Source organism: Rhynchophorus ferrugineus, unplaced genomic scaffold (genome assembly GCF_030347505.1).
Source record: "Rhynchophorus ferrugineus isolate W39M unplaced genomic scaffold, kcgeb_rfMv2 rfM10, whole genome shotgun sequence".
In the NCBI taxonomy this organism is placed as follows: Eukaryota; Metazoa; Arthropoda; class Insecta; order Coleoptera; family Curculionidae; genus Rhynchophorus; species Rhynchophorus ferrugineus.
In genome coordinates this window covers 8,851,918-8,877,716 of record NW_027472589.1, presented here as the reverse complement: position 1 = coordinate 8,877,716, position 25,799 = coordinate 8,851,918, and the positions used below count along the sequence as shown (strand labels likewise).

Sequence of the window (25,799 nt, the reverse complement as noted above, 5' to 3'; positions counted from 1 at the left end):
ATTGAGTAATGAGATATTTTCTTATATCATTACTTCTCTTCCTGTCCAACTTTGTTACACTCTAACTTTTCTGAGGTATTTAATTCTTGCTGTTTATATCTTAATTTTATCTTTCGTTGACAATACTTAATCGCAATTAAATATTAGGGTTGGTATGTAACTTGCTTTGCACACCTCCATTTTTGTTTTGCTTCATATATCACTATTACAGCTACCAAGTCACTAAAAGAAACATTGATTATAGCTAATTAGAGAAATTATATTTAAAAGTATTTAAATAAATATTTTTTTCGTTCGACTCTTGTATAAACACTCAGTATATTATCAATAAATAAAATATAATTTTGTTAGTGCCATTTGAATTATTTTCGTTGATTTTGCAGATTAGCCCACTGTAAATTATTAATAAGACGAAAAAAAAATGTAAGGAAAGCTTCGCAAAATATATAAATTCGTCTAGAACGTTTATGAAATTCTTTAAGTCTCCCACTCATCTGGAGGCCATTCCTTATTTGGCAAGGCCACAAAATTCAGGCTCTGGCTAACGTTTTTTTTTCTCCGCTCGATTTATCGTTGTGCGCGTAATCGAACAACAAATTAGCAAACAACTCTTTATCTATATTATCAGACGGTGTTTTAATATTTACTAAATATGGGGAGATATTTCGTAGATATTCCGAGAGGTTCCGCTTTGTATATGTTCTGTTGTGTTGCCATATATCACTGGAGAATCAGATAAGACGAAAAATAGACTGATTTTAACAAAATATCTGTTCATGAACGACGGGACACTAACACTCTGTTATATATTTAATTGTACTCTGATAAGTCTCATGTGCTTTTTCTATAGTTAAGAGTTAACATTGTCAGAATATCAGAATAATGCAAATGTATAAGCTTTCTAGATCATTTGAAGTAGAACACCTTAGTTCTTATTTTATTTTTTGACATACTTTTTTGTACATCTTCCTCTTCGTTCCCTTTTTATTGTTTGATGTTCTTCCATTCTTATTTTTAACAAATTATAATGTTTAATTTCGTGTATCCACCTTGGCTTTGGTTTTTTTACTGTAATCGATTCTGTTTCCAATTAAATTGTTTATTTTAATTATATAATGTTCTTAACAGGTCAATTGCAAATTCCCCGGCCTACCATAATAAAACACATTTTTTTGGCAGAATTAGTTTTTTTTATTCAACATAATTCCTTTCAAGGGTAATACACTGATTACAGCGACCCTCTAACTTTTCGATACCATTTTTGTGGTACGGTTTGTCCTTTGCTTCAGAATAGAATTCATAGATTTTTGCCATCGTTTTCACTGACTTGTGACACGGTGCATTGTCTTGGTGAAGCATAACTTTCTTTTTCTCGGCCGTTTTTCGGCGACTTTGTCCTTCAAAAGGTCCAATAACGCTATGTAATAGTCGCTTTTGATGGTCCTTCTTTTTTCAAGGTAGTCAATGAAAATAATTCCATGCGCATCGCAAAATACAGAAGCCATAACCTTGCCAGCTGACTTTTGCCTTTTCTCACGCTTTGGAGCGGGTTCATCGTGTGCAGTGCACTCAGATGACTGTCGATTAGACTTTGGAGTGAACCTATGGAGCCATGTTTCAACTATTGTCACATATCGACGCAAAAACTCGGGTTTATTACGCTTGATCATCTTCAAACACTACTCCGAATCATCGACCCGTCGTTATTTTTGGTCAAAAGTGAGCTGGCACGGCACCCACTTTGCACAAAGCTTTCTCATACTCAAATATTCGTGAATGATATGATGTACACATTCAGCTGATATCTTTAGAGTGTCTGCCATTTCATTTAATTTCAATTTACGGTCATTCAAAATCATTTTGTGGAGTTTTTAAGTGTTTTTGTCGATAACAACCTCTTTTGGGTGTCCACTGCGTTCACGGTCTTCGATGCTCATTTGATGATGATGCTTTGATGCTCACCCCGTCTAAACTTAGCATACCAATCCTTAATGGTTGATTTTCCTGGGGCAATGTTCGGAAACTCGGCATCAAGCCAAGTTTTTGCTGCAATTGTATTTTTTCTCTTCAAAAAGCAATACTTTATCAACACGCAAAGTTCCTTTTTATCCATTTTTTCACAATAACAAAAGTTCACTCAAAATGCTATAGTTCACAAACTATATCAAATTTACACACGCATCTTTTGAGGGTTAGGGCTAACTAAAAAACATATGGTATTTTATTTAATTCTAGTAGCGCCATCCATTGTCAGGTCAGGGACTTTTCATTTGACCTGTTACATAATTATTTTTTAGGAGTTTCTGTAGCTGCCACTGTTAACAATTAGGAGGATTGGTTCATCCAAGATCGCAGTAGCAGACTGGCCTTTGAACCATCTGAATATAGGACCCGCAACAAAGGGTATTCCGATCGAAGGGCATCTATTCAATTTGGCCCTCCAGTTTAAGTCCGAACTAATGTCCCGCTGCGCGTTAACAGTGACGTTTGTATGGATATCACCGATAGCATTATAATAACGTGATATATTTAGCGACTGCATTTTTTATCAGTAGCTCCAAACTCGTGACCCAGTGAAAAATATTTAAAAATAAACCGCACAAGTAAATAAGCGGAATTATCATGTCGATTGTTTTCCGCCCGACCGCAACATTAACCGTTCAATCGGTGGCGTGGTCCAACTGCGGTCGGTCGTCCAACTGACCATTTTCCGCGCGTCCTTGGGGTTGGTAGATCGGCTTCGCGTCTGGCGTACCTGCGGCAATTGATTGTTTCCGTAGGAAAAGTTGCGCACTTGACTGTCAACGATTCGATACACCTGAAAAAGGCGAAACAAACAGCCGTTCTAGTCGAGATACGCCAAGGTGGAACGCTGACTTCGCGGGGGAACATCGTATTTCCTGTAGATAATCGGCGGGTCTGTGGGAAAATCGTCTTGGTTCCCTTTTGTTTCGCGTTCGGATACATTTTTTTCATACTCTGCTATCCCATTGTTTCTCCTGCAACTAGTCTACGATTGTTGACGTTCGGTTTATTGATAACACATTGATGAACGGTTCCGGAGAACAAAGAAGGACATGTGACGTTACCTACATGTAAACACATTTCAAAGAACGTTAAATGTTAACCGGTTACATCTTCTAAAATACACAGCGTTCGAACGACAATTAGTTGCGTTTACATCGAAGTCAGTTCACCAATAGTTATTTTGAAGGTTATTACAAAGAATTTAAATTACGTTTGAAAACTATCCTTAGGATTTGGCGATGACAATAAGTGGAGCGTGAATAACAGCCGTTAATTCAGAATATTTAATATTCTTATATATATTATCTTATTTTCGTATATATAAAGTATGTTATTTATATACACCCAATATATTCGGGTGTTCCGCAGGGCAGTGTTCTTGGCCCATTGCTATATCTACTGTATACAGCTGACCTACCGACCTCAACAAACACTACTGTTGCAACATTTGTTGACGATACAACGGTTTAATCATCACACGAGAATCCAATATCAGCCACAAGAAATCTCCAACTTCATCTTAACAAAGTCGAATTGTGGTTGAAAACGTGGCGTATCAAAGTAAATGAGACAAAATCTACCGATATGACATTCATCCTTTGTAGAAGAACATGCTTATCAATAAAATCATATATTGATCAAAAAATATTGATTATTAATCAATTAAATTAATTATTGAAATATTGATCAAATATTCTTCCGAAGAAGTATTGACTTATACAGCAAAACCTTGTTAACTAATGATAATTTAGATTTATGCCATTTCAGCCAATAAATTTGGTTTAGTTTAAGCCCAAGCTGTTTGCGTTTTGTCACTATATATTTTTTCCTACATAAGCATAAACAGCAAATTATTCTCAGTTCAATGTGGCATTTAATCGAAGCTCGCTGTCTACGGCAATTGAAGCATTTAGGCGTAAAAACGAAAGTAAAATGGCCGATGTATAAGCAGAAACAAAAAGAAGTAATAATGCGATAGATATTTTAGATTATCGATATTTTAACAGCTGATTCTCAATGATTTGGATCACTATTTTAATTATTTCTCGTTTATTTTGTGATATTACATAATTAATTAATTAGCTAACAATTGGGAGCTGATATTGTATCATTTATATATATATATATATATATATATATATATATATATATATATATATATATATATATTATTTGAACATATTGTTGAGGTATTCGCAATGTGCCAACACTTAAGTAGGTCAGATCCTACTTACTTTAAACTAAATTTACGTATTATTTAAAGTATTTCGTAAATAAAACCCAGAATTTGCGTAATAAGATAAGATGATTTTGTATGAACAAGAACGCGATAATATAGAGAATCATTGTACGATAGGATATTCCAAAATATTAAGATTTTAGAATCATTTTGTAGATTTTTAATTACTGTTCGTATCTCAATTCATTTGTTATTTCATATAATGATTCAAGTTTACGTTCACAAAAGTGATTATGTTGTGATTTCGTTTCTGTTCAGCGATTCCTTTTGGTCTCCTTGATCTCCATTCGATGACTGCTGTCTACTTAACCAGCACTTTTAATCATTAACTCGATACTCACATATCGATATTCAAATTTTCCTGTAAATTTGTAAAAACACCATCTGATATATTTAGGGTGTCATATAACATGTAACTCACGTAACTTGGACAAGAAAACAGTTGTTAATCAAAACACGAAATTCTTTTTTATTTATTAACTATTGCAGTAATCATTAATGATTTTTAACTATCTTTATTTTGATTTAAGAATAGATATTTGACGATTGATCAAATACATTCTGTTAAAAATGTAATTAAAAATCTGTTAAAATGCCATGAAATCTCCAACATTTAAATTACACATTTTGCAATAAGACAGGTTATCTGCTAGTGAAAATTGGCTCTAGAATAACAGGTCAATTGAAAATTCCCCCACTTAACACATAGATGGTGCTACCAGAATTAAATCCATATGGTTTTTGGTTAGTCCTAACCCTCAAAAGATGCGTGTATAAATTTGATAGCTGCTGGATCATTAGTTCGTGAATTATAGCGTTTTGAGTGAAGCAAGTTTTGTTATTGTGAAAAAAATGGATAAAGGGAATTTCACGTGTTGATAAAATATTGCTTTTTGATGGGAAAAAATACATTTGAATCTTGAAAACTTGGTTTGATGCCGAGTTTCCGGACACTGCCCCAGGAAAACAAACTATCAAGGATTGGTATGCTAACTTTAGACGTCGTGAAATGAGCACCGAAGACAGTGAACACAGTGGACGCCCAAAAGAGGTTGTTACCGACGACGATAACCAAATCCGAAATCCTACCGACGGTCATCCGATTGGACTGCAAACGACGAACCCTCTCCAAAGCGTGGGAAAACACAACAATCGGCTGGTAAGGTTATGGCGTCTGTATTTTGGGATGCGTTTGGAATAATTTTCATTGACTACCTTGAGAAAGGAAGGACCATCAACAGCGATTATTACATAGCGTTATTGGACCGTTTGAAGGACGAAATTGCCGAAAAACGACCGCATTTGAAGAAAAAGAAAGTGCTGCTTCACCAAGACAATGCACTGTGTCACAAGTCAGTGAAAACGATGGCGAAATCGATGAATTGGGCTTCGAATTGCTTCCTCATCGGCGACTATTTCCTGTTCTCAGATCTCAAAAGAATGCTCGCTGAGAAGAAATGTTCGTCGAATGAAGAGGTGATCGCCGAAACTGAGGCCTATTTTGAAGCAAAAGTGAAATCTTATTAAAAAAACGGTATCGAAAAGTTCGGGGGTCGCTATAATCAGTGTATCACCCTTGAAGTGCAAATTAAAGCGTGCAAATGTTAAAAAGAAACGTGGTGCTTGCTTCAACAACGATCTGGGCTAATTTGGTCACACAACAAATTGTTTTCGTGACGTTCACAACATTTTGAAGCCATTGTGGGGCTACGGTATTCAGCAGTGAGTGCATAAAGAAAATAATCTAAATCAGCAATGTCATTATAGTACAAACATATCTGTAAAAAGAAATTAAACAGTATAAGATTTTAATAATGTTATAATTGCTCGACAGCAGTATTTGCAAGTGCTTAGCAACTCGCAGGTTAAAGAGACAAGAACCTGTCGAACTAGTATATTAATTTAAATTATGAGGGAAAGAAATGTCGAGTTTTAAATAATGTGGAGTGCACCAGTTGACATACAACTTGAGACGTTAGATTTCTACTGCAATAACATTAAGACAAAATTACTACTACATATCGTGTACGTAAGTCATATACATAGAGTAGGTAAACAGGACTCAAAACACAGCCTTGCCATATACTCGCTTCCGTTTTTTTCATTGTCGAGTAAGCTTGTGTGCTTTGGCCATTTTATTCGATATATATGGTGAGAGTACACAAAAACTTGATGGATGTTTTGTAAAACGTACCACTTTAAAGTTATGACAAATTAAAATGCTATAAATAAATAAAAACAGTATGAAAATTTTAAATCATATTTATTTATTTATATTATTATTTTTATTAAAAAAATAGTAATATATTACAAATAGACAATGAACCAAAATAGCTCAGTTTTAAATGGCCAATAGAAAATATTAGCCATCTATTCTGAAAGAATATGACGAAACATTAACTTTTTTTACATAACTTATAGTCTTTTTACTTCTACTGCCCCACAAACAGAGAAAACAACAATATTTCGGGAAACCCCCTGCAGTCCAAGCAATATAGCAACAACTTTTAAATCAGTAAAAACTTTCCAGTTGTATTCTTTATATTTGATCTGTAAGTCTAAAATTAGTTTCATGTTTTCATATGTTTCTTTTAAAAACACTGAATAGGCAGTAGATATGGAAGGATGCTTTCCGTTGTGGAGTAATACAGTTTTTAAGCGCAAATAGTATTCACCATATTGATAGTCAATGTTTTTAACAATAGAATAAGGAATTCAAAACACGTGATATCACTACATAGTATAAAACAAAGTCGCCTTTTCTGTCCCTATATCCCTATGTGCGCTTAAATCTTTAAAACTACGCAACGGAATTTGATGCGGTTTTTTTCAATAGATAGAGTGATTCAAGAGGAAGGTTTATATGTATAATACATGCATAATATACTAAGGCAACATTGCTAGTTTTAGAGGTTTCTAACGTGATGTCGTAAATTAACCTATTTTTTAGGCTTATTTAGCAATTAGCAAAAACGCTGCCTAACCCTACGAGTTAGATCAAATTAATGTACTACAGTATTGTACACCATAAAAAGGTCTACAAAAAAGTCCGCGATGGTATATGTTTATCTTTTAGGGATAACCCACATTAACCATTTTTATTGTTTACTTTTTACGTGAGAAAATGGCTTATTTACGAAGCTATTTTAAGCAATACGGCATTAATCCTTATCGAATTAAGTACCTTAAATACAGTGTGCAATTAATATAGATCAATATGGTTCCTTACAGCATGTAAATTAAACAAATATTTTCGGAGATATTACAAATTTAAAATTTGCGTTTAAAAATGTGTAATGTAATAAAAATTGTATGAATTTAGATATTCCAAAGATAGCAGGAAATCTTCATAGTAAGTATAGGGGAAGAGGAATTGTTTTACTCCAAATTTAATGCGTGCAGGCCAAGGGCAGTAATGAATGAACCAAAAATACTGGATCGATTTTAATCATGTTTTCATCGAGTGACATAGGCATATATATTTTATGCCCGTGCAAAGTCGGAGCGGGCCGCTATGTTTTTATATACAACGTTCATATTTTTTCTGTAGTGTATTTAATTTAGTATCAGCATTACACCCGTGCGAAGCCGGGGCGGGTCGCTAGTTATTTATAAAAATTTAATAAAGTCAATAAATGTCATTGGCAATAATAACAACAAAATTATTTCGGTACAAACTAACCGGTGTAAACGCAGCAATTAGTTGTTATCGCCTAGCCGAGTACCTTGTGACCAGAGATAAAACAAATTCCACTTCGATTTTGCCGTAGCCGTCTCAGTTTGATTTTTGACGTGGTACATGTTGCTCGTCGTCACACACCGTCGTCATTGTTTGTTCGTGTTCCGCGTCAGAGGGTTGACCGGGGTAGTGATTAATGTGACGGGACTCGTTCGCTCGATGTGCAGCTATTTAGCCGCCCTGGTGAACACCATGAAGAATTCCGGCCTGAAGACGTCACGCGTCCTCAATGTGTTCACGATCGAGAACTTCAGCAAGGATAAATCCCGGTTAGTTTGAATTGTAGAGTTGGATCGATATCGAACTACGGTTGGTGGGTGGGATTCTCTTGTCAGTGTCAGTGATCAATGGGAATGAGTGCCAGTTGTTGTTTTTCCGAAGTATTATACGTCATTCATTCGCGCTACATGCTACATCGAGTTGTTGATGATGCGATAAGCTTATCTCGAGTTTTAACGATCCTAACGAAAATAACACCCGTGCCGTTAACACGTAGGATTTCGCGATTTTTCTCTAGGGGCGATTACCGAAAGAACAAAAAACAAACGACTGACGTACTCCGCGAAATTTACAGTTTGTTTTTTCGGTCGGCTCTCAACTCTGACATTTAGTTTTCATCATGTAGCATTCTTTGGCCGATCGATGTTCTACGTAATCACTTGTTTTATCAACAAACAATCACTTTGAACTGGCCTTCATCAACTTTTTAGTTATTTCTTGTCTGATTTATGATGTTATATAATTTATATTCGGTGTTAATTATAATATTATTTATGCGTTCACTAATTTTTGAAAACATTTGTTGTCATCACCTATCACGCCATAGCCGATAATTGGGAATTGGTATCGTGTCGTTGAATTTCATTTAAATATATTGTTGAAGAATTCACTGTGTTCTAATAAATTAAGTAAGTACTTTAAGTTAATATTATATACAAACACAGAATGCAGAAATTGTTCTTAATTTTTATTAATAATTTTATCAAAAAGACACATGTGAAGAATGTATTAAGCCAATAATGTCACTTTAAAGGACAATATACAATTTTATTCTTTAATAGTGTAGGATCCTTCTTTTCACAATTTTGTTCAAGACTTTTATTCGTTGGGGTGAATTATTAAAAAGCCAGTAAATATATATTGTAGAATACACGTACTTGCTTATTTGAGAAAGCAGCTTTAGACATAATCAAGTTTAATTGGTGCGCGTAACAGTGTACATAGTAAGCAAAGGGATACTTTTTTAATTATTGCTTGAATGCGTGCATATTGCGATCAGTTTGTTGGGTGAATTTTGAATGGATGAAAGGATCTATAACGCTTAAGATAACTATCAGTTGAGATTTTGCATACAATACATAAAGTAGAAAAATAAACTAATTTAATAAAAGTAAACAAATCATGCTAAAGGATGGCTTGAGATGGAAAAGCCGAACATACTTTTTCCTTAAACTTATATTTAAAATTAATAATTTTCTTAATAAGGGTGAAATATTTATTATAGAGTTATAAATTAATGATATACTACTCAGATAAGAAGTGAGAAACTAGTCTTTCCGGTTTTATTCCAATTTTTTAATGTAGACCATCTTGAATATGTGCCAACGATCGATTTTTTATACATTTTAGTGTTAATGAAGGTTTCATTTAGATATATACACTATAAGAAGTCTAACGGGGCTAAATCGTGCTAATAGAGCGGCTGTAGAGTAATAATAATTGATTTTGTATTAAAAGGTTTGGTTTGGTGAGAAAGCTCCAAAATTAAAAGTTTTGGTCCAAAAGAAAGAGTTCATAATGTTCACAGTTTTCTCATCTTATTGTGTTCAATCCTATTAAAATAGGATTGAAATTTAGAGATATTTTGACTTGATCTACTGCTCTGCTGCACCCCGAAGAGATTGAGCTTTTAGTTTTCTTGTTATTGTTTAGAACGGTTCAGTATTCTCATGTGGGTCTCATCGATCAGTCAACACTCATTATTATATCATTTATTAAAATTTTGATAGCATTTATTTCACCCTTTTGTTTATAGTTTATCAGAGTCATTTTGGTGTTACTACTCCAACTTTTTGTCCCCTCTCCATAAAATTCACAGACCAATCATTCTCTAGGTATTCTTCTCTTCTCCTGGTTATAACAGTCCAGTAGATATGAAACTTTTAGGCTGGTTATTTTGATGCATTATATCTGTTTATTTGTGAAAGTATATAAGTTTATTGCTTTCTGTGGAAATTGTTGTAATATGAGTCAGGAGATGAATTGATCTATTAATTTAATTTATTAATCATTCTTTTCATTCCATGGTTAGTAAAAATAATGTGATGTTTTATAACAAATTTAGATACTGAATCTGATACCTAGAAAGGATATTAATGTTAACATTGGTAACCATAATATTTAGAGATTAAAAATTACAACAAACTGTGCTTTTGACTGAATATCATGTCTAATTGTGACGTTATATTTTATTTTTTGCACAGTACGAGATTAGCTAGTAATTCGTGGCACTTTTCGATAACGATTAAATTTGTTAAAATGTTAAAGCACAGAAAGAATGATTATTGTTACTAGAATTGTGAATTATTATTTTTAAGTACGTTGTGCACATTTCTATTTTTCAAGGTATTGGCAGTTTGTAGTTGATTTTTACTTCTATTTTTATTGCTTCTTTGTAAAACAAATTGTGTTCCAGGAATGTGAACAAGTAGCTGCTATTTGCATTTGATCGAGAAATATTTGATGAAAGCGACACGATATCAGCGCATCAGTACTGACCAACGTTCTCCAATGATGTTTTTATTCTATTATAATAGTTTATAGTATAAAAGCTAACTCCACGCATAAGCAAAAGCTTCAAGCTATAAAAATTTGATTTTGTTGTTAATACTGATGCATTCTCAAGTAAACTTCAGGAAATCCGTTCTTCTTTAAGTTTGAAGCAATCAATCATAAATAAAAACTCACCGTTCAATATTTATTTGTTTTTAAGTTATTTAGAGTAAATTTAAACATTCACGTTCAACTAATTCTTGTAGTGCCTTAACTTCGAAATTTTTCAACAGACCAAGAGCGAGTTTTTTGTCAACTAGGTAGAAATCAGTACATCTAAAGGCCCACGTTTAATATGTACACAATTGGCAGCAGCAATCAATTGCTCTTCTTGGAGTTAAAAGGGACAAATAATTGTGTTTTAACTTAGTGTGACTAATTCAACAAACAGACTTGGACTGCAGCAAAATAACTCTTAATGCAAGCTAAACTTAATGACAATTGTACTATTATACATCCTATCAAGTATCTGAAAATGACCCCCTGAAAAGCTCAACTGTCCTCAATACTGATGTGGTATTTTAAAAATGAACGGAATAATGTTTTATAATTGATAAAAACATCTAAAAGTTACTGAAAATATTCCAGAAGGCTTATGGTGAATCGACTTTATCAAAAACACTTGCATGAGAGTATAGCAGTCGTTCAGAGGTAGTCGAGATGTGATGAAAGTTTTAACTCGCTCTGGTAGGCCATCAAAAGCTTAAATTCTACTTCGCCACTATAATATGAACCAGACTATAATTATGAATGAATTAGTAATAAAAAATTTAACAATAACCATTAAATAACCACCCTATTCAACTGGTTATTCGACTGAATTTGAAGAATCTGAATCCAGAATTTTTTAAATTACTTATATTAGATATGCTTAGTAAAATCTTAATTTGTTACTAATATTCAGTTGTGCTTAAAAGTTAACGTTAAACACTTATACACTATACAGGTTCATGAGGTTTGATTTGCTTCAATCTTCTAATTTCCAGCATGCTGTCTGCTTCTATGTTGCTGTGATGTATTTCGCGTTTTAAGGATAAATCTTTGAGAATTTCGTAAATCCCTTTAACTTCGAGGTCATACTCGTCATTCATAGTGTAGTTCTTCATTAATTACGTAGCGATAAGAATTTTCTTTTGGCATTGTTGGATTATAAGTTGTTTTGATGTTTTAGTACAACCCCCTAAGTCGGAATAGGCTTTATAACAGACTAATTTCTTTGATTTTGATTGTCAGATCTGCTCTGTTTTCTGTCTAACTTGATGCTTCTGATTTGACCTCTCATCGAAATGGACACCGAGGTATTTCATGAGAATGGAGTCTTTCCTCATGCCCCCTTGCATTCTCTTGATTTCTTGACTTACTGTGGGTATCTGAAGTTCTTGATGTAGGACTTTGTTCTGAAAACTTTGTATTTTGTTTATGTTACTCTTTGCAGAAGATCCCCATAATTGAACTCCGTATGTCCATATAGGTTTCTGTATTTGCTTGCAATTATAGCAATTTATTATGTACAGATAATTGTAATTTTCTTCCAATTAGCCGGTACATTTTTCTATATTTCAATTCCAGTTCTTTTCTTCTTTATATGTTCCTTCCAGCGAAGTTTTGCATCAAGATTCATTCCGATGTATATAGCGTTGTTGCTATATGTAATGATAATATTATTTAATGTTATAGGTGGTTGTACGGTCTGATTGTAGGCGAACTACCGCTTTATAATGACATATGTCTTTAGCCATAATGACTGTGTCGTCAGCAAATGTTCCAAGGACTGTTTTTTTTGTTAGTGAGATATCAGCAGCGTAGAGGAGATACTGGAATGGTCACAAGACACTATCCTGCGAAACTCTAGCCTAAATAGATTTTAAAAATTGAAGAAGTCTCTTCAGATGCCGAAAAAATGCATGTAAAATGTATGCATGTACCTTTATGATATAATATATATTGCGTTCTATGTTATAGGAAAGTTACGTTGTTGTTGGGTATTAAAATTATATTTCGTCTTTATAAAGTCACGAAGTGTACCATTCCGCACGGCTCTGCACGTATTGGTATGTTTTAAGACGCACAAAAGAGCAGGTGTCCCGTTCAACTGATAACCAGCGATAGCCGAGTGCTGTTATCTCAGTTTTGGGCCATTTCGCGAACCTATTCAAGCACTCTCTTTGTGAACGAGTCAATATTCTCGACACATATCGAAAAAAATATCGAATTTCACAACACAAACGTTAACAACGATAACATTAATCAAGTCTTATTTATGTTCCGAGTAAAATTAATTGGTATTGTCGTTAAGATTATATGTAAAGCGTCTTCGTGGATATTTTATTTCTCCGTTCGGTCACGGAGCCGGCTACGGATCGTATTTTTGCAAATAACATTGTTTGAACACCTGCTATTGACTTTATCTACCATAAGTTTATTATGTTCGTAAACGCCGTAGAAAAACACCACGTGGATTATTTCATAGTTCCGTTTGCATAAATATATACTTTATTTATATTTATATAATATAATGAGCGTTGTACGGATTTTCGAATACGGTTGTTCGAATCCGGATTTTATCGTTAGAAAAATATACGTAAAATCTTGAGTAGGGATGCCGAAAAAATATCTATATTTTTTAAGCTTAGTGCGACTAAGTTAACAAACTCGGATTGCAGCAAAATTACACTTAAGGCAAGCCAAACTTAATGACAATATTTATAAGTATCTGAAAATGACCCTTTGAAAAGCTCAACTCTGTACTCTTGTGTACTGATGTGGTGTTTTAAAAATGAACAAAACAACTGATAATATAATTGATATATTGAATATAATTGATAAAAACATCTAAAAGTTACTGAAAATATTTCAGAAGGCTTATGTTGAATCGACTTTATCAAAAACACTTGAAGAATCTGAATCCAGAATTTTTTAAGTTACTTATATTAGATATGCTTAGTAGAATCTTAATTTGTTAATAATGTTAAGTTGTAGTTACGCAAAAATTAACGTTAGACCATTATACAAGTTAAATATACGTAAAATCTTGAGTAGAGATGGAAAAAATATCGATATTTTCTTAGCCGATATTTTCTCAAAATAAATTAAATATAATTTTTAATAAAGCTTTACAAATGGTTTAGTCAATTTTGCTATTTAAAAGCTTTGTTAGAAATATCACTACTCATTAAAATATTTAGAAAAAAATATATACGGTTGCCAATACCTCTAATTGATAGTATAAAGTGAAACTGTTTGTCAATAATCAATAATTGAATATTTATTATAAAAGACCGGAAGTTTACATTTTATTCAAAATATTGTCAGCCGACTTGGCTGGCGTAGTGGTCGAAGCGACATGATGGTCCTCTTACTATTGTGGTAGTCGCGGGTTTGAATCCTGCTGGGGCATGATCATAAATCTATGTTTGTGATTGTCCAAAAGGCAAGTAGGTGAAATCTGACAAGGAAAGATGATTTCATCAAAATCACGCCAGTCCTTAGTCACCTAGGCACCATGTTGCAAAATCACTTGATCTGGTTGGTGTCTGTTTCAGCTGAGAAAAGCAGTTGTTTTTTTCAATGCTCGACTAACTCTCATCAATTACATTTTATAGAGACCCTCAATGATCATTCTTTGACTTATACGGTCTTTCACTAAACTCTTCTTCAACTTAGGAAACCTGTCAGAACTACTTTTCTTACTTTAGTCAACCTTAACAGAAGTTATTTCAACGTAATTACGCATTGACGCTGAGTAGCAATAATGGAACGACTATTTTCAATAAATATTGTCACTATTTCTAATCGTTCTTGTGGCGTATATTTGTCCATAATAAAATTCGGACGTCTACGCAACAACGTCACATAATCAAGATGGAGCGCAATTAAAATGGTAGCGGTATTTTTACCATACCCATACATATTCAGTAAATTCAGTAAATACATGTTTCATTAAATTTATGCCTGATGGAATGAGTTTATCATTCAAGCTTCAAAGTTTTTCGGTTAACTAGGACACTATTTGTTAAACTATACGAAAGTCAGAAAGGTAACAAGCAGGTGCCACATGTTACTAGAGCTAAGAACATCATATTATTTACACTTTAACGAAGCAACCTAAAATAAAACGTAAAGCTTGTTGAGATATAAATGCCTTAAAATTAATTCACAATCCTGGTATATGTAATACTTATAATTATTAGTTTTTATTTTATATACGTCAACACTCGTTCCTTGAAAAATCTAATAATTGTATGAAATTAGTCTATACTAAAAATAGTTCTTCCTCTTTTGGCCAGCACAATAAACGACAGTGTTATCTCAACAGTTTCAACTAATAACAAAATCGAAAATAATACGCAGCTGGTAATTATTATCGTTGGAATATTTTCTCGGTCATGTAGTTGTTGCCGAAATGTCGAAATATGCATAGATCTATTATCTTTAGATTCTCGTTGTTTTTTTTTTACTGACTCGTATTATTCGATCTACGACACAAACATTTACTTCTGTTTACATATTCATGCGATAGAAAGCGGTTTGATCCCAAATCGTGAACAGACCTTGCGAAATTAGTGTGTCAATATTTATCTTTTCTATTACCTGACGGATTTCAGCCAAATTTTTGGAATTTTTCGTGTCATTAAATGTGTTTAATTGTTTTATTAACTAGGTAAAGGTACGATTAATACGTCTTATCTTATCGTACGTCACCATTGATCCTTATCAATTTAAAAATAGGTACTTTTATACAATATTTATACGGTTTTGTGATAAATATGGAATTAGGGTTTAATGTTATGATTATATGGGATTTTAAGTTAATATTAATTAACAAGGTTCTATTTTAAACATTTATATTAAGGCGATATCCTTTGATATGATATAAGAATGTAATAGCTCCCGTCAGATGTCAAACAAATGGAGTTAATCTTTGGAAATATAAAAAAAATTAAAATCCATTCTTTCAAATGTCCAGGCTAAAATACCACTCTTCCTCCTCTTCCCATCAAGCACCAAACTTAACTCCTCTAAAGAGCAATACAGGGCCTCTTGTCATAGATTCCATGCAGTTTGTAGGTATCTTATCGCTGGTTTTTACACCGATATACCCTCGAGGACAGATTTCCTCCATAGCGACTGTCGCACGCGACTGTCGATTTCTGCATGAGGAGTCTATCAAGGGATAATTCTGACTATAACAATATCAGCACTCAATTCAATCAACACCTTTCCGGGCGGCTTCAAAATCAATGGCTGCGTGGTTCATCGAGTGTATTGACGGAACTGTTTGCCATATATAGGGTCATGATCTCAGTACAAGATGTGCAAGACAAACGATTAGTTATCGCCTCCGATTCAGTGAGCTTCTTAAAGTGCCTCCAACCATCTCTACCTCTACATCTGCTAGGAGTGCTCATCCGTGAACTAACCTCCAAATAGGAAAGAAGCGGCAAAACCATCACTTTTATGTAGCTCCCTTCTCACTCTGGGATCATTGAAAATGAAGGAGCGAATTACTTAGCTAAGAAAAGGGAAGGATCACTTACTTCCTCTTCTGGGGTAGAGATATGAAGCATCACTCTACTAGGATCTTTAGATATATAGACCAACTCAGATGGGATCTAACAGAAAACAGTAGGCTTTGGGAGGTGAAAAAAGAGTATTTTTATTGTTCTGGCCTAAAAACCAGGCGGTGGAATGCATGATGCATACCTGGTCACGGAGACTTGCCCTGGAGTGACAAGTTGAACCGGGTTATGTGGGACTGCCTCTGGGCTTACCAATACACTAAACCGAAACCGCCTCACAATTGACCCCTGTGGATCACTACTGCTACTGCATTAAATTTGGGGATACGGCACCCGGGCAGCCGTTATGGGCACGAGGGCCCGGCGATTCTATTGATTCGCGAACCTGAGTTAACACACAACTGGGTACTGTTGTATGGGGGCAAAAGTTAGGACTGTAGCGACGGATGGGGTCGTTTCAGCCTGAAAAAGGGGGAGAGCTTAGCGGTGACGCGGTGCTAAGCTCCCAGCATGTCGACCAGCTCGCGAACAAGCGCGTTTTCAGAAGAACTTGAGCTGAGTTGTTGTTTGTGGAATGATTGAGATATGAAGTGCTTGATTTCTGGAGTGTCAGTTTTCCTATAAATTTGATTATTTCTGACAAACCATGGAGCGTTTAATATTCTCCTGAGGAGCTTATTTTGGAAAACTTGAAGCCGTTTGACCTGGTTGGGTGTAACAAACTTGAAGTAGACATTAGATCCGTAGAGGAGTATGGACCGAATTAACATTTTGTAAAATAAGCATTTGATGGAGATAGGAAGTCTGCTGGAAGGGCAGATCAGAGAAAAAAAAAGTATTATCAGGGCCTTAACACTACTGCAACAGCATACGCAACTTAAGCTTATTCTTGCGTCTCAGTATAGGTCACTGCAAACTGACTCATGAGTTTCTCACTAAGGGAAGAAGTCCACCACTGTGCATCGAATGTGGTTCCTCACTGTCTATCAAACTCATACTAACTGAGTGGCGAAGATACAACTCGCAGACACGGTTGGTCAACCTGGGAGAGACGATGGACCTGTGTCTTAGGCTAGAGAGCCTGGACAAGCTGATTAATTTTCTTACCGTAACAGGACTACTACTAGAAATATAGCAGTGTGTATCTATGTAGTATCATGCATGTAAAATTCGACATGCCTCAAGGTCGCTACACTACTATTAACTAATAAGAGAAACTCACAAAACTGCTTCTTCTTCTTCTTTTTCTTTTTTTTTAGTCCTCTGTTTTCATATCAATATTTATACAATATGCAGCTTTGCTGCAATTATTTTAATAATTAAATTCACTTTACAAGACCGGGTATAACCAGAATGAAGAATAAACAACCAAGAGATACTATCTTGACGGCTCTCTTCAAGTCTTCTGTAGATAAGAGTGATTTATATTCAGTTGCAGTAACATTTAACATAACTTTGAGCTGCTACACTTCCTGCTAGTGGAAGAAAATGCATCCTGTTGTCATTTAAAATAATAAGAAGAAGCGTCCTTTAACATCATTGATATAGTTACACTTTCAGAACTTGTTTCATTTTGCTGTGAAAGGTTCATCACTTCACACAATCCCATCTCAGTTGGCTGGTTAAAACCGAATATCTTCGGAGTGATATCTAAGTTGATGGTAAGGTAATTGTCCATTCCAGATAAATCATAGTTTGTAGAAAAGAGAAATATACAATAATAATAATGTCAATAATATAAGTACTTCGGTGAAAGTGTTTGGAATCCTACTAAATATATATATTTTGTTATATTCATATCATTTCCTTTCACTTTTTTTTTAGATTGACATTATTAGTTTTTGATTTTTAGGGTAAATGGTGTGGCTCGGTGAATGGAGGTAAAACGAAATTAAACAGTGGTGCTTACATTATGTGAGCGTTATTTATTGAAGTAATATAAAAATGTGGAAAATACAAAATAGATAAAACGGATAGCAGCGGTGTTACCTGGTGACGAGGCTTGGGCAGCCGATGGTGGTACGTCTAAACCAAACGATGGTTAGTAACAGAATGATTGGAAATACCCTTCAATAACATTCCAGATAAACGTCTCGGGGTTGCCGCCAGCTATTCGTTATCGGGTTCTAGTTGGCGCTGCTGGCACCCCGCCCGTGTTCAACATCTGGGATTATATTTCTGAGTATTTTGTTGACCGTTATTCCACTATGTAAAATTCGACATGCCTCAAGGTCGCTACAGATTTAACCCTATTATTTATCTTTTTTTTTTGAATATCAGCTTTATATTGTTTGTTATTATTTGAAACACAAGGCTGTAAATATGGACAATATTTTTTGCTTTTTATTTATTAAATTCATTCTTTATTTTTTCCTAAATATTGACTACCAAACATTTCTCTTGATGATTGTTTTTTATATATTTAATAAACCGTTCGCATTTTTATGTTCTGTACTAAATTATAAGTTCTGAAAATAAAATAGTATCCTTCAACATATAGTTTATAGATATATCGGTATACAAATAATATATCACCATTTATCAGGCAAGATACCATGCGCTAGACAAAACGAAATAATTATTTTTTTAAATTATGTGGACGATGCAATAACGGTTCGTATAAAAAGTGTTTTTCTACTTTTTTACCACCACACCATATGGTTCGCTATTCGAAATAGCAAGTATTTATAATAACGGAACGGACTACGGTCCAGATTTGGAACCGATCGATTTTCTACGGTTAAGACAACGATAATATTCGACCATTAATTAAACGGTAACCTTCCATCGATTGAAAAAAAAATTGGCTTGATGGCTGAAAAAAAAAGGTAAAATCGATGTTGGAAAGCGAATAATCTCCATACGGTTAACAACAATATTTGTATTTTTTTATGTTATCAGACGGTGTTTGCTTTATCATGATATTGAACCGGGTTTTTTTTTTGAGTAGTGTATTAAGTATTTCGAGTGGGACGGTACAAACTACATGATAGTATAATTTTAAGTGGTCTGTAGGTCGTTTTTCTATATTCAAGGTCGTTTATATTATACCTGTTCTCTATTCGTTTATATTCATGGATTTTTGCTATCGTCTTCACTGACTTGTGACACGGTGCATTATCTTGGTGAAGCAGCACTTTCTTTTTCTTCAAATTTTTGATTCAGGTACATGTTATATTTATAGCGCAATAAGACACAATTAATCATCAAGTCAGATTGGATACAGATCTGACAGAAGGTGAACGGAATCTAACAGATAGTGTTGACCTTGTGGATGTGGATAGGCATAGAAGCAGATTTTGTGCCATAATTCTGCAAACGGACTGAATGAAAATTAGAAAAATATATTAATTTTAAACATTTTTTTATCTTAGATCCGTAATTTGTCGACAGTGTCCACGTGTTTTATATATATGCACCCTATTTTTAGTTACTTTTTTCAAATAAACTCTCACTTGTCAGATAAGTTCGAACGATATCTTCACGGTTCCGAAACGCTGCGTGAGTCCGTTGGATCCCCTACCCAGTCTCTGTCGTAAAACTCCGAAAATTCCACATTAATTGCATTACCGTATGCACCCCAGATATGGTCGTTTTAGGGGGTCGAAAGGTTTCGACCCCAGTCTTTAATGGTGGTAGACGACGCGTGACCTAGGTCGGCATAAAATAAAAGTAACATTTTCACCAACAAGGGGTAGAGGCGGTAGATGATATCGGCAAGTCCACGAAAGCAGTTCACCTTTTATCTTTTTTTTTTGACGGAGGATAACAATGTTTTTTTCTTATCCGGAAGGTTAGTCATATTTTTTAAGTACCTACTAGTATAGATAAACTTCCACCCATTATCTTTAACAAAACTACTTGAAAAATATTCTAAGAAAATATATTGTTCTTATATTAATTACTTCTTATAACTCAATAAGTGTTCGATTTTAGTAACAAGAACAATTTAGAAATTCTTCTAACGGTCAAGCTTTTGCGCAAAGTTGTATAAAAAATCAAATTACGGGTTGAGTTCAAGAGTTCAAAAGTTCCTCTTCAAAAATAATATCTAGTCTCTTTATCATTAATTCGTTGTCAGTAGTTGTTTTTTTATAATAACATAAAAACTACATATATCTCTAGGAGCCACCAACGCTGCTATTTTGAGTTAACGCTGCTATTTTTTCTCTTTAATGGTTTGATCCTTTTGAGACTGTGTGCTACTCGAGTGCTATCCAAAAGTTGCAATACTTCATTATTAACATAAAAGTCAGTATCTGAAGGTCTTGGTGTAAATAATCATTCTTATAGTATCTAGATGTATTTCTACATCACTCAGAACTTTTTCTGAAAATTTTGTATTATATTTGTCTTACTCTCTGCAAAACATATAATGTTTGAGCAAACAATAAATTGATTCCATTAACTTTATAGAGGGCAGTGCCACTACCAGAACAGCCATGCAGTTAATTCGACGGAATGTATTCAATATCAAATTCTATTTTCCAATTTACTGATAATCTGTTTTCTATACGGTGGTCGCGAATATTTATCTGCTCAACAACTTTTCAAACGACTTTTTCCGAACTTTTCCCATATAGTGCTAAAATATTTTCCAAGTTATTTCGTAAAAACAAGTTTTGGGATTCAAAGGTTGCTTTCATTTTTTCCAATAGTTTTATGTATAAAGACTGCGAATTAATTTTAAAGGAATTTTTATTATTATGAAGAATGTCTTATTTTCAGCAAATACTTTATTTTTTAATAATGCTTTTTTTCCATTATGACTGCAAATTACGCGTTATCCGCTCCAATTCTAAGAAGGGGTAATATTTACTGATACGGCAAGAAATTATTTTAAAGCATTTCTTTGTAGATTTTTAGGATTTTTGCAACATACCATCGAAAATTGTTATATGACAAATTCATGTTATAGTAATATCTTCTGTAATACTTTTTTCTTTCGGTGCTTAATTTTTTTAGGATTCTATGGATTTTGTGGATTTCTTATTATACCATAACCGTCTTTCTTCTGTTTAAGTTGGTTTGAAACTCATCCTAGGTCTACACAATTCTCAAAACAATTGTTGTAAGATGCAGTGTTGCATGTAACCGTTTGTTCTGTATGTATGGTTTCTGTGCTAAGTTTAGACGTGGTGAAGTGAGCACCGAGGACGGTGAACGCAGTCGACGCCCAAAGGAGGTTGTTACCGACGAAAACATTAAAAAATCTACAAAATGATTTTGAATGACCGTAAATTGAAATTGAATGAAATAACAGACACTCTAAACATGACATATCAAGTGAACGTGAACATCATATCTTTCACGAATATTTGGGTATGAGAAAGCTCTGTGCAAAGTGGGTGCCGCGCGAGCTCACTTTTGATCAAAAACAAGGACGAGTTGATGATTCGGAGCAGTGTTTGAAGATGGTCAAGCGTAAAAAAACCGAATTTTTACATCGATATGTAACAATGGATCAAAACATGGCTCCATCATTTCACTCCGAAGTCCAATCGACAGTCATCCATGTGAACTGTATACGATGAACCTGCTCGAAAGCAGGGGAAAACTCAACAGTCGGCTGGCAAGGTTATGGTGTTTGCATTTTGGGATGCGCATGGAATAATTTTCATTGACTACCTTGAAAATGGAAGGACCATCAACAGCGACTATTAAATAGCGTTATTGAACCGTTTGAATGACGAAATCGCCGAAAAACTGTCGCATTTGAAGAAAAAGAAAGTGCTGCTTCACCGTGTGAAGACAATGCACCGTATCATAAGTCAGTGAAAACGATGACAAAGATCCATGGATTGGGCTTCCAATTGCTTCCTCATCCACCGTATTCTTCAACAATTTCCTGTTCCCAGATCTCAAAAGAATGCTCGTTGGGAAGATATTTTTGTTAAATGAAGAAGTGATTCAGTACGACAATGAGGCAGTGTTCCATTAGAGACCGTTCTGACACTCTACAAATCTATTCCGTGAAGAATTGCATCTGTTTTAGTATCAAATGGTAGCTCACACCATATTAATAACTAAGTGTTCTATGATATACAAAAATAACTTGCAACAGTCTTAACTACCAATCCAAAAATACGAATCGATAATTATTTAAGACCGGTAAAAGTGATTCGGGAAGACGACCGAAAGATGTATCGAAATATATATAGTAACTCCTGAAATTGTATTTCAAAAGACGAAAAAGGAAGTCGCGTAATGTACATAACATTTATAGTCATCAATCACCAGTTTATACCGCAAAGACCCTTGAAAAGGAAAAAATAATATTCTGTTATGAAAAAAAGAACACCTTTCTCGGAAACGCGCTTATCGATCGGAATACTAATCGGAAAATCGTTATTTACGTTGAACACGGAATATAAAGTAGGGTGTTTCATTCATATTATATATACTCAACATTTATTTTACATTAATAATTTTATTTGAAATTTACTATATGAAGATCGTTGCTTTTAATGTGTTTGTTAATATTTTTATACGATTATCTAGATTAAGGAGACAATTTTCCCTATATTTTATCAAATTTCATGTCAACTCAAACCGTATTTTGTAATTTTTTTATATTCTGTATTTGTTGCTTTAAACATTATATTCGTAATAAGCAAACACATAACAAACAAACTGAAGCCCCCATATCAAAAAGTACCGTATATTTGACGTCAGTATTTGACTGATATCTGGTAGTACGTCATAACTTTTGAAGTATAGTTCACAGAAATTGTAAAATGAAGGTGTGATTGAGTAAGTATCTTATAGATTCTGTTGTTTTGTTTCATCAACAGTTATATTCACATGTTAATCGATAATTATGGTGAGTAGTTTGTTTTTGTAGTATTGGGTTTGCTTACTTTAATAAGTCAATAGAGTCTACTGTTTTTCTTGGTAGTAAATCGGTCTAATAATGAGATTATTTTTGTGTTTGATGTAACCGATAAATATATCAGATAACAAGAAATATACCCAGAACAGAAAGTCAAGTAATGGAAAAATATATCGAACAAATAATAGTTTTCTTTTTCATGTTTCAATGCCTTTTTAGGTGGTTAAGATAACAATATGTATTGTTTAAATTTCAACGAACAGGACTTATTAGGTCTTTCTGGACTATTTTAGGATGTTTGTTAAGTATAGTATGTATTACTGTATAGTATAGTATATTACTATATATACCACAACATTGTTTAATGGTTAGTAATTAGTTTTAATTGTGTAATAATGATTAATTTTGAAACAATTTTTTTATTAATCTCTTAGTACGTCAACAATCAGCCCGTGCGCAATAAGTATAATATATATAATATATTGTTATATAGTTTTCGTTATATAATATAACTATTCTGATATGTAGAAAAACGCTTCAGTAAGTCATCTACTGCACAAATTATAATCTAAATCTTATTCTAACTTATTCTAAAGATTATTAAATCTCACTCTATGTGTCCATTAATCAGTTCGTATGGTAGTTTGCGTTTGACCCTATGCACTACACTCTCATCGCGCGAATTTAAATGTTTGGTCAGTGCATTGGGATGCACTAATAGTTTTCTAGAGTACTTCGTACTAACACTTCGAATTACACTCGTTATAGGTTCTAAGGGGATATCGCGCTCAATCAGTTGTTGGACACGTAATATGGGCACCTCTCGTTGATGACTAGAAACACTTTATTCTGGAAGCTCTGGAGGATATCTATGTTAGATTTGCTAATAGTACTCCACAGTTCAATACCTTAGGTTCAAATGGGCCTAAGTATTGACTTATACAGCAAAACCTTGTTATCTAATGATAATTTAGATCTACGCCCTATCAGCCAGTACATGTGGTTTAGTTTAAGCTCAAGCTGTTTGCGATTTGTCATTATATGTTTTTTCCGCGTCAAAATGCATTCACAGGTATTTAACGTTGTCTGCTTGCGGAAGTTCATGATTATTCAGTTTTACTGAAGGACAAGTTCTTCTACAAAGGGTGAATGTCACACGGCTAGATTTTGTCTCATTTGCTTTGATATGCCACGTTTTCAACCACAATTCAACTTTGTTAAGATGGAGTTAGAGATTTCTTGTGGCTGATATTTGATCCTCGTGTGATGATAAAACCGCTGTATAGTCAGCATACATGTGGTATAGTAGTGATAGATGTGGTCGACGAGAGAATGGACAGGATATTAGGTTAGGTAAAGGTAGTACGATAGCGCTGTGGAAGTACTATTGTTACAAGGGGGTAGAGAAAAGAGAAGAGAGCGAGACGTCGTTGTGGTGGTCTTTTATAGCCGGGAACCGCATGGTACCAATCCACCGGCGTTGCCAACCTTTGAACTTGCTGTAGGTGAATGCGTATTGGCTTAAAGGGTTGTATCGGTCGCCACAGTGCTATTGTCTCTGATTGTGCACACAGCTGTAAACCTTAAAGATTATTGTCTAATCCGCTATTTTTAATGAGTTCTTTAAAATTAATATATACTTGTGGCGACCGCCACGACCCTTTAGGTCACCACGAATTCACCACCAGCAAGCACAAAGGTTGGCAACGCCGGTGGATTGGTACCATGCAGTTCCAGGCGATAAAAGACCATCACGACGACGTCTTGTTCTCTTATCTTTTCTCCATCCCCTTGTAATAGTACCACTTCCACAGCGCTACCGTACTTCCTCTACCTAACCTAATATCCTTTCAATTCTCCCGTCGACCACATGTATTATTTAACATTGAAATAAACAGTATTTCTTCAACCAGTGTTTTCAATTCTCGTGCAAATTCCTTCCAAAAATAGCAGTGAGTGTCCTGACAAAAAATCGCAGCGGCAGCCACATATTTCTACCGACTGACCGACCCGACGAACATTCCTACATACTTTTAATAAAAGATGATCATAAAAATAATATAAATGCCATTTATAATGATAAACATCATTTCAACCTATTAATATTGATTTTTTTGCAGCATCGGTCATATTGAGGATGAACTGGGGAATATTCAAAAGTTCACCGACGCTACCATAGTCAATATCACGCCCGCCATACAAGATTCGCCGGACACACCTCAGCCGGAAGCCTACGATTTAAAACCGGGCTGGATGAACGGAATTTTCGGTTGTCTCCGGCCGGTTCTCAACATAATAGGCAAGGGGGTCGTGGAGAATAAAAACGGACAAGGTAAATAAACAAACGATTTTTTGTCGTTTAAACAAACGCATTCTTGTCATCATACAGTTGAGTGAAGGTGTGGATTATAATTTAGAATATTCGTAATATCATTGGGAATTTGAAAATTCAGTAACTAATGTTTCATCAACAGTTATATTCACATGTTAATCGATAATTATGGTGAGTAGTTTGTTTTTTTTAGTATTGGGTTTGTTTACTTTGATAAGTCAATACAGTCTACTGTTTTTCTTGGTAGAAAATCGGTCTAGTAATGAGATTATTTTTAT

At 34.3% G+C, this 25,799-nt stretch overlaps 1 protein-coding gene across 6 annotated transcripts in view; it reads left to right on the top strand.

Moving 5' to 3' along the window:
- The window catches only part of wnd (Mitogen-activated protein kinase kinase kinase 13 wallenda), a 67,608-nt gene that overhangs the window by 13,984 nt on the left and 27,825 nt on the right, over window positions 1-25,799 (top strand). For 4 of the 6 annotated variants that reach the window (XM_076415745.1, XM_076415743.1, XM_076415746.1 and 1 more), the window contains exon 3: window positions 25,310-25,521. In XM_076415745.1, the coding sequence (XP_076271860.1) occupies window positions 25,310-25,521 (212 nt within the window). Of the gene's footprint in view, window positions 1-8,024; window positions 8,276-25,309; window positions 25,522-25,799 lie in introns of those variants that run through there. The other 2 variants (XM_076415742.1, XM_076415741.1) reach the window with 2 other exon arrangements.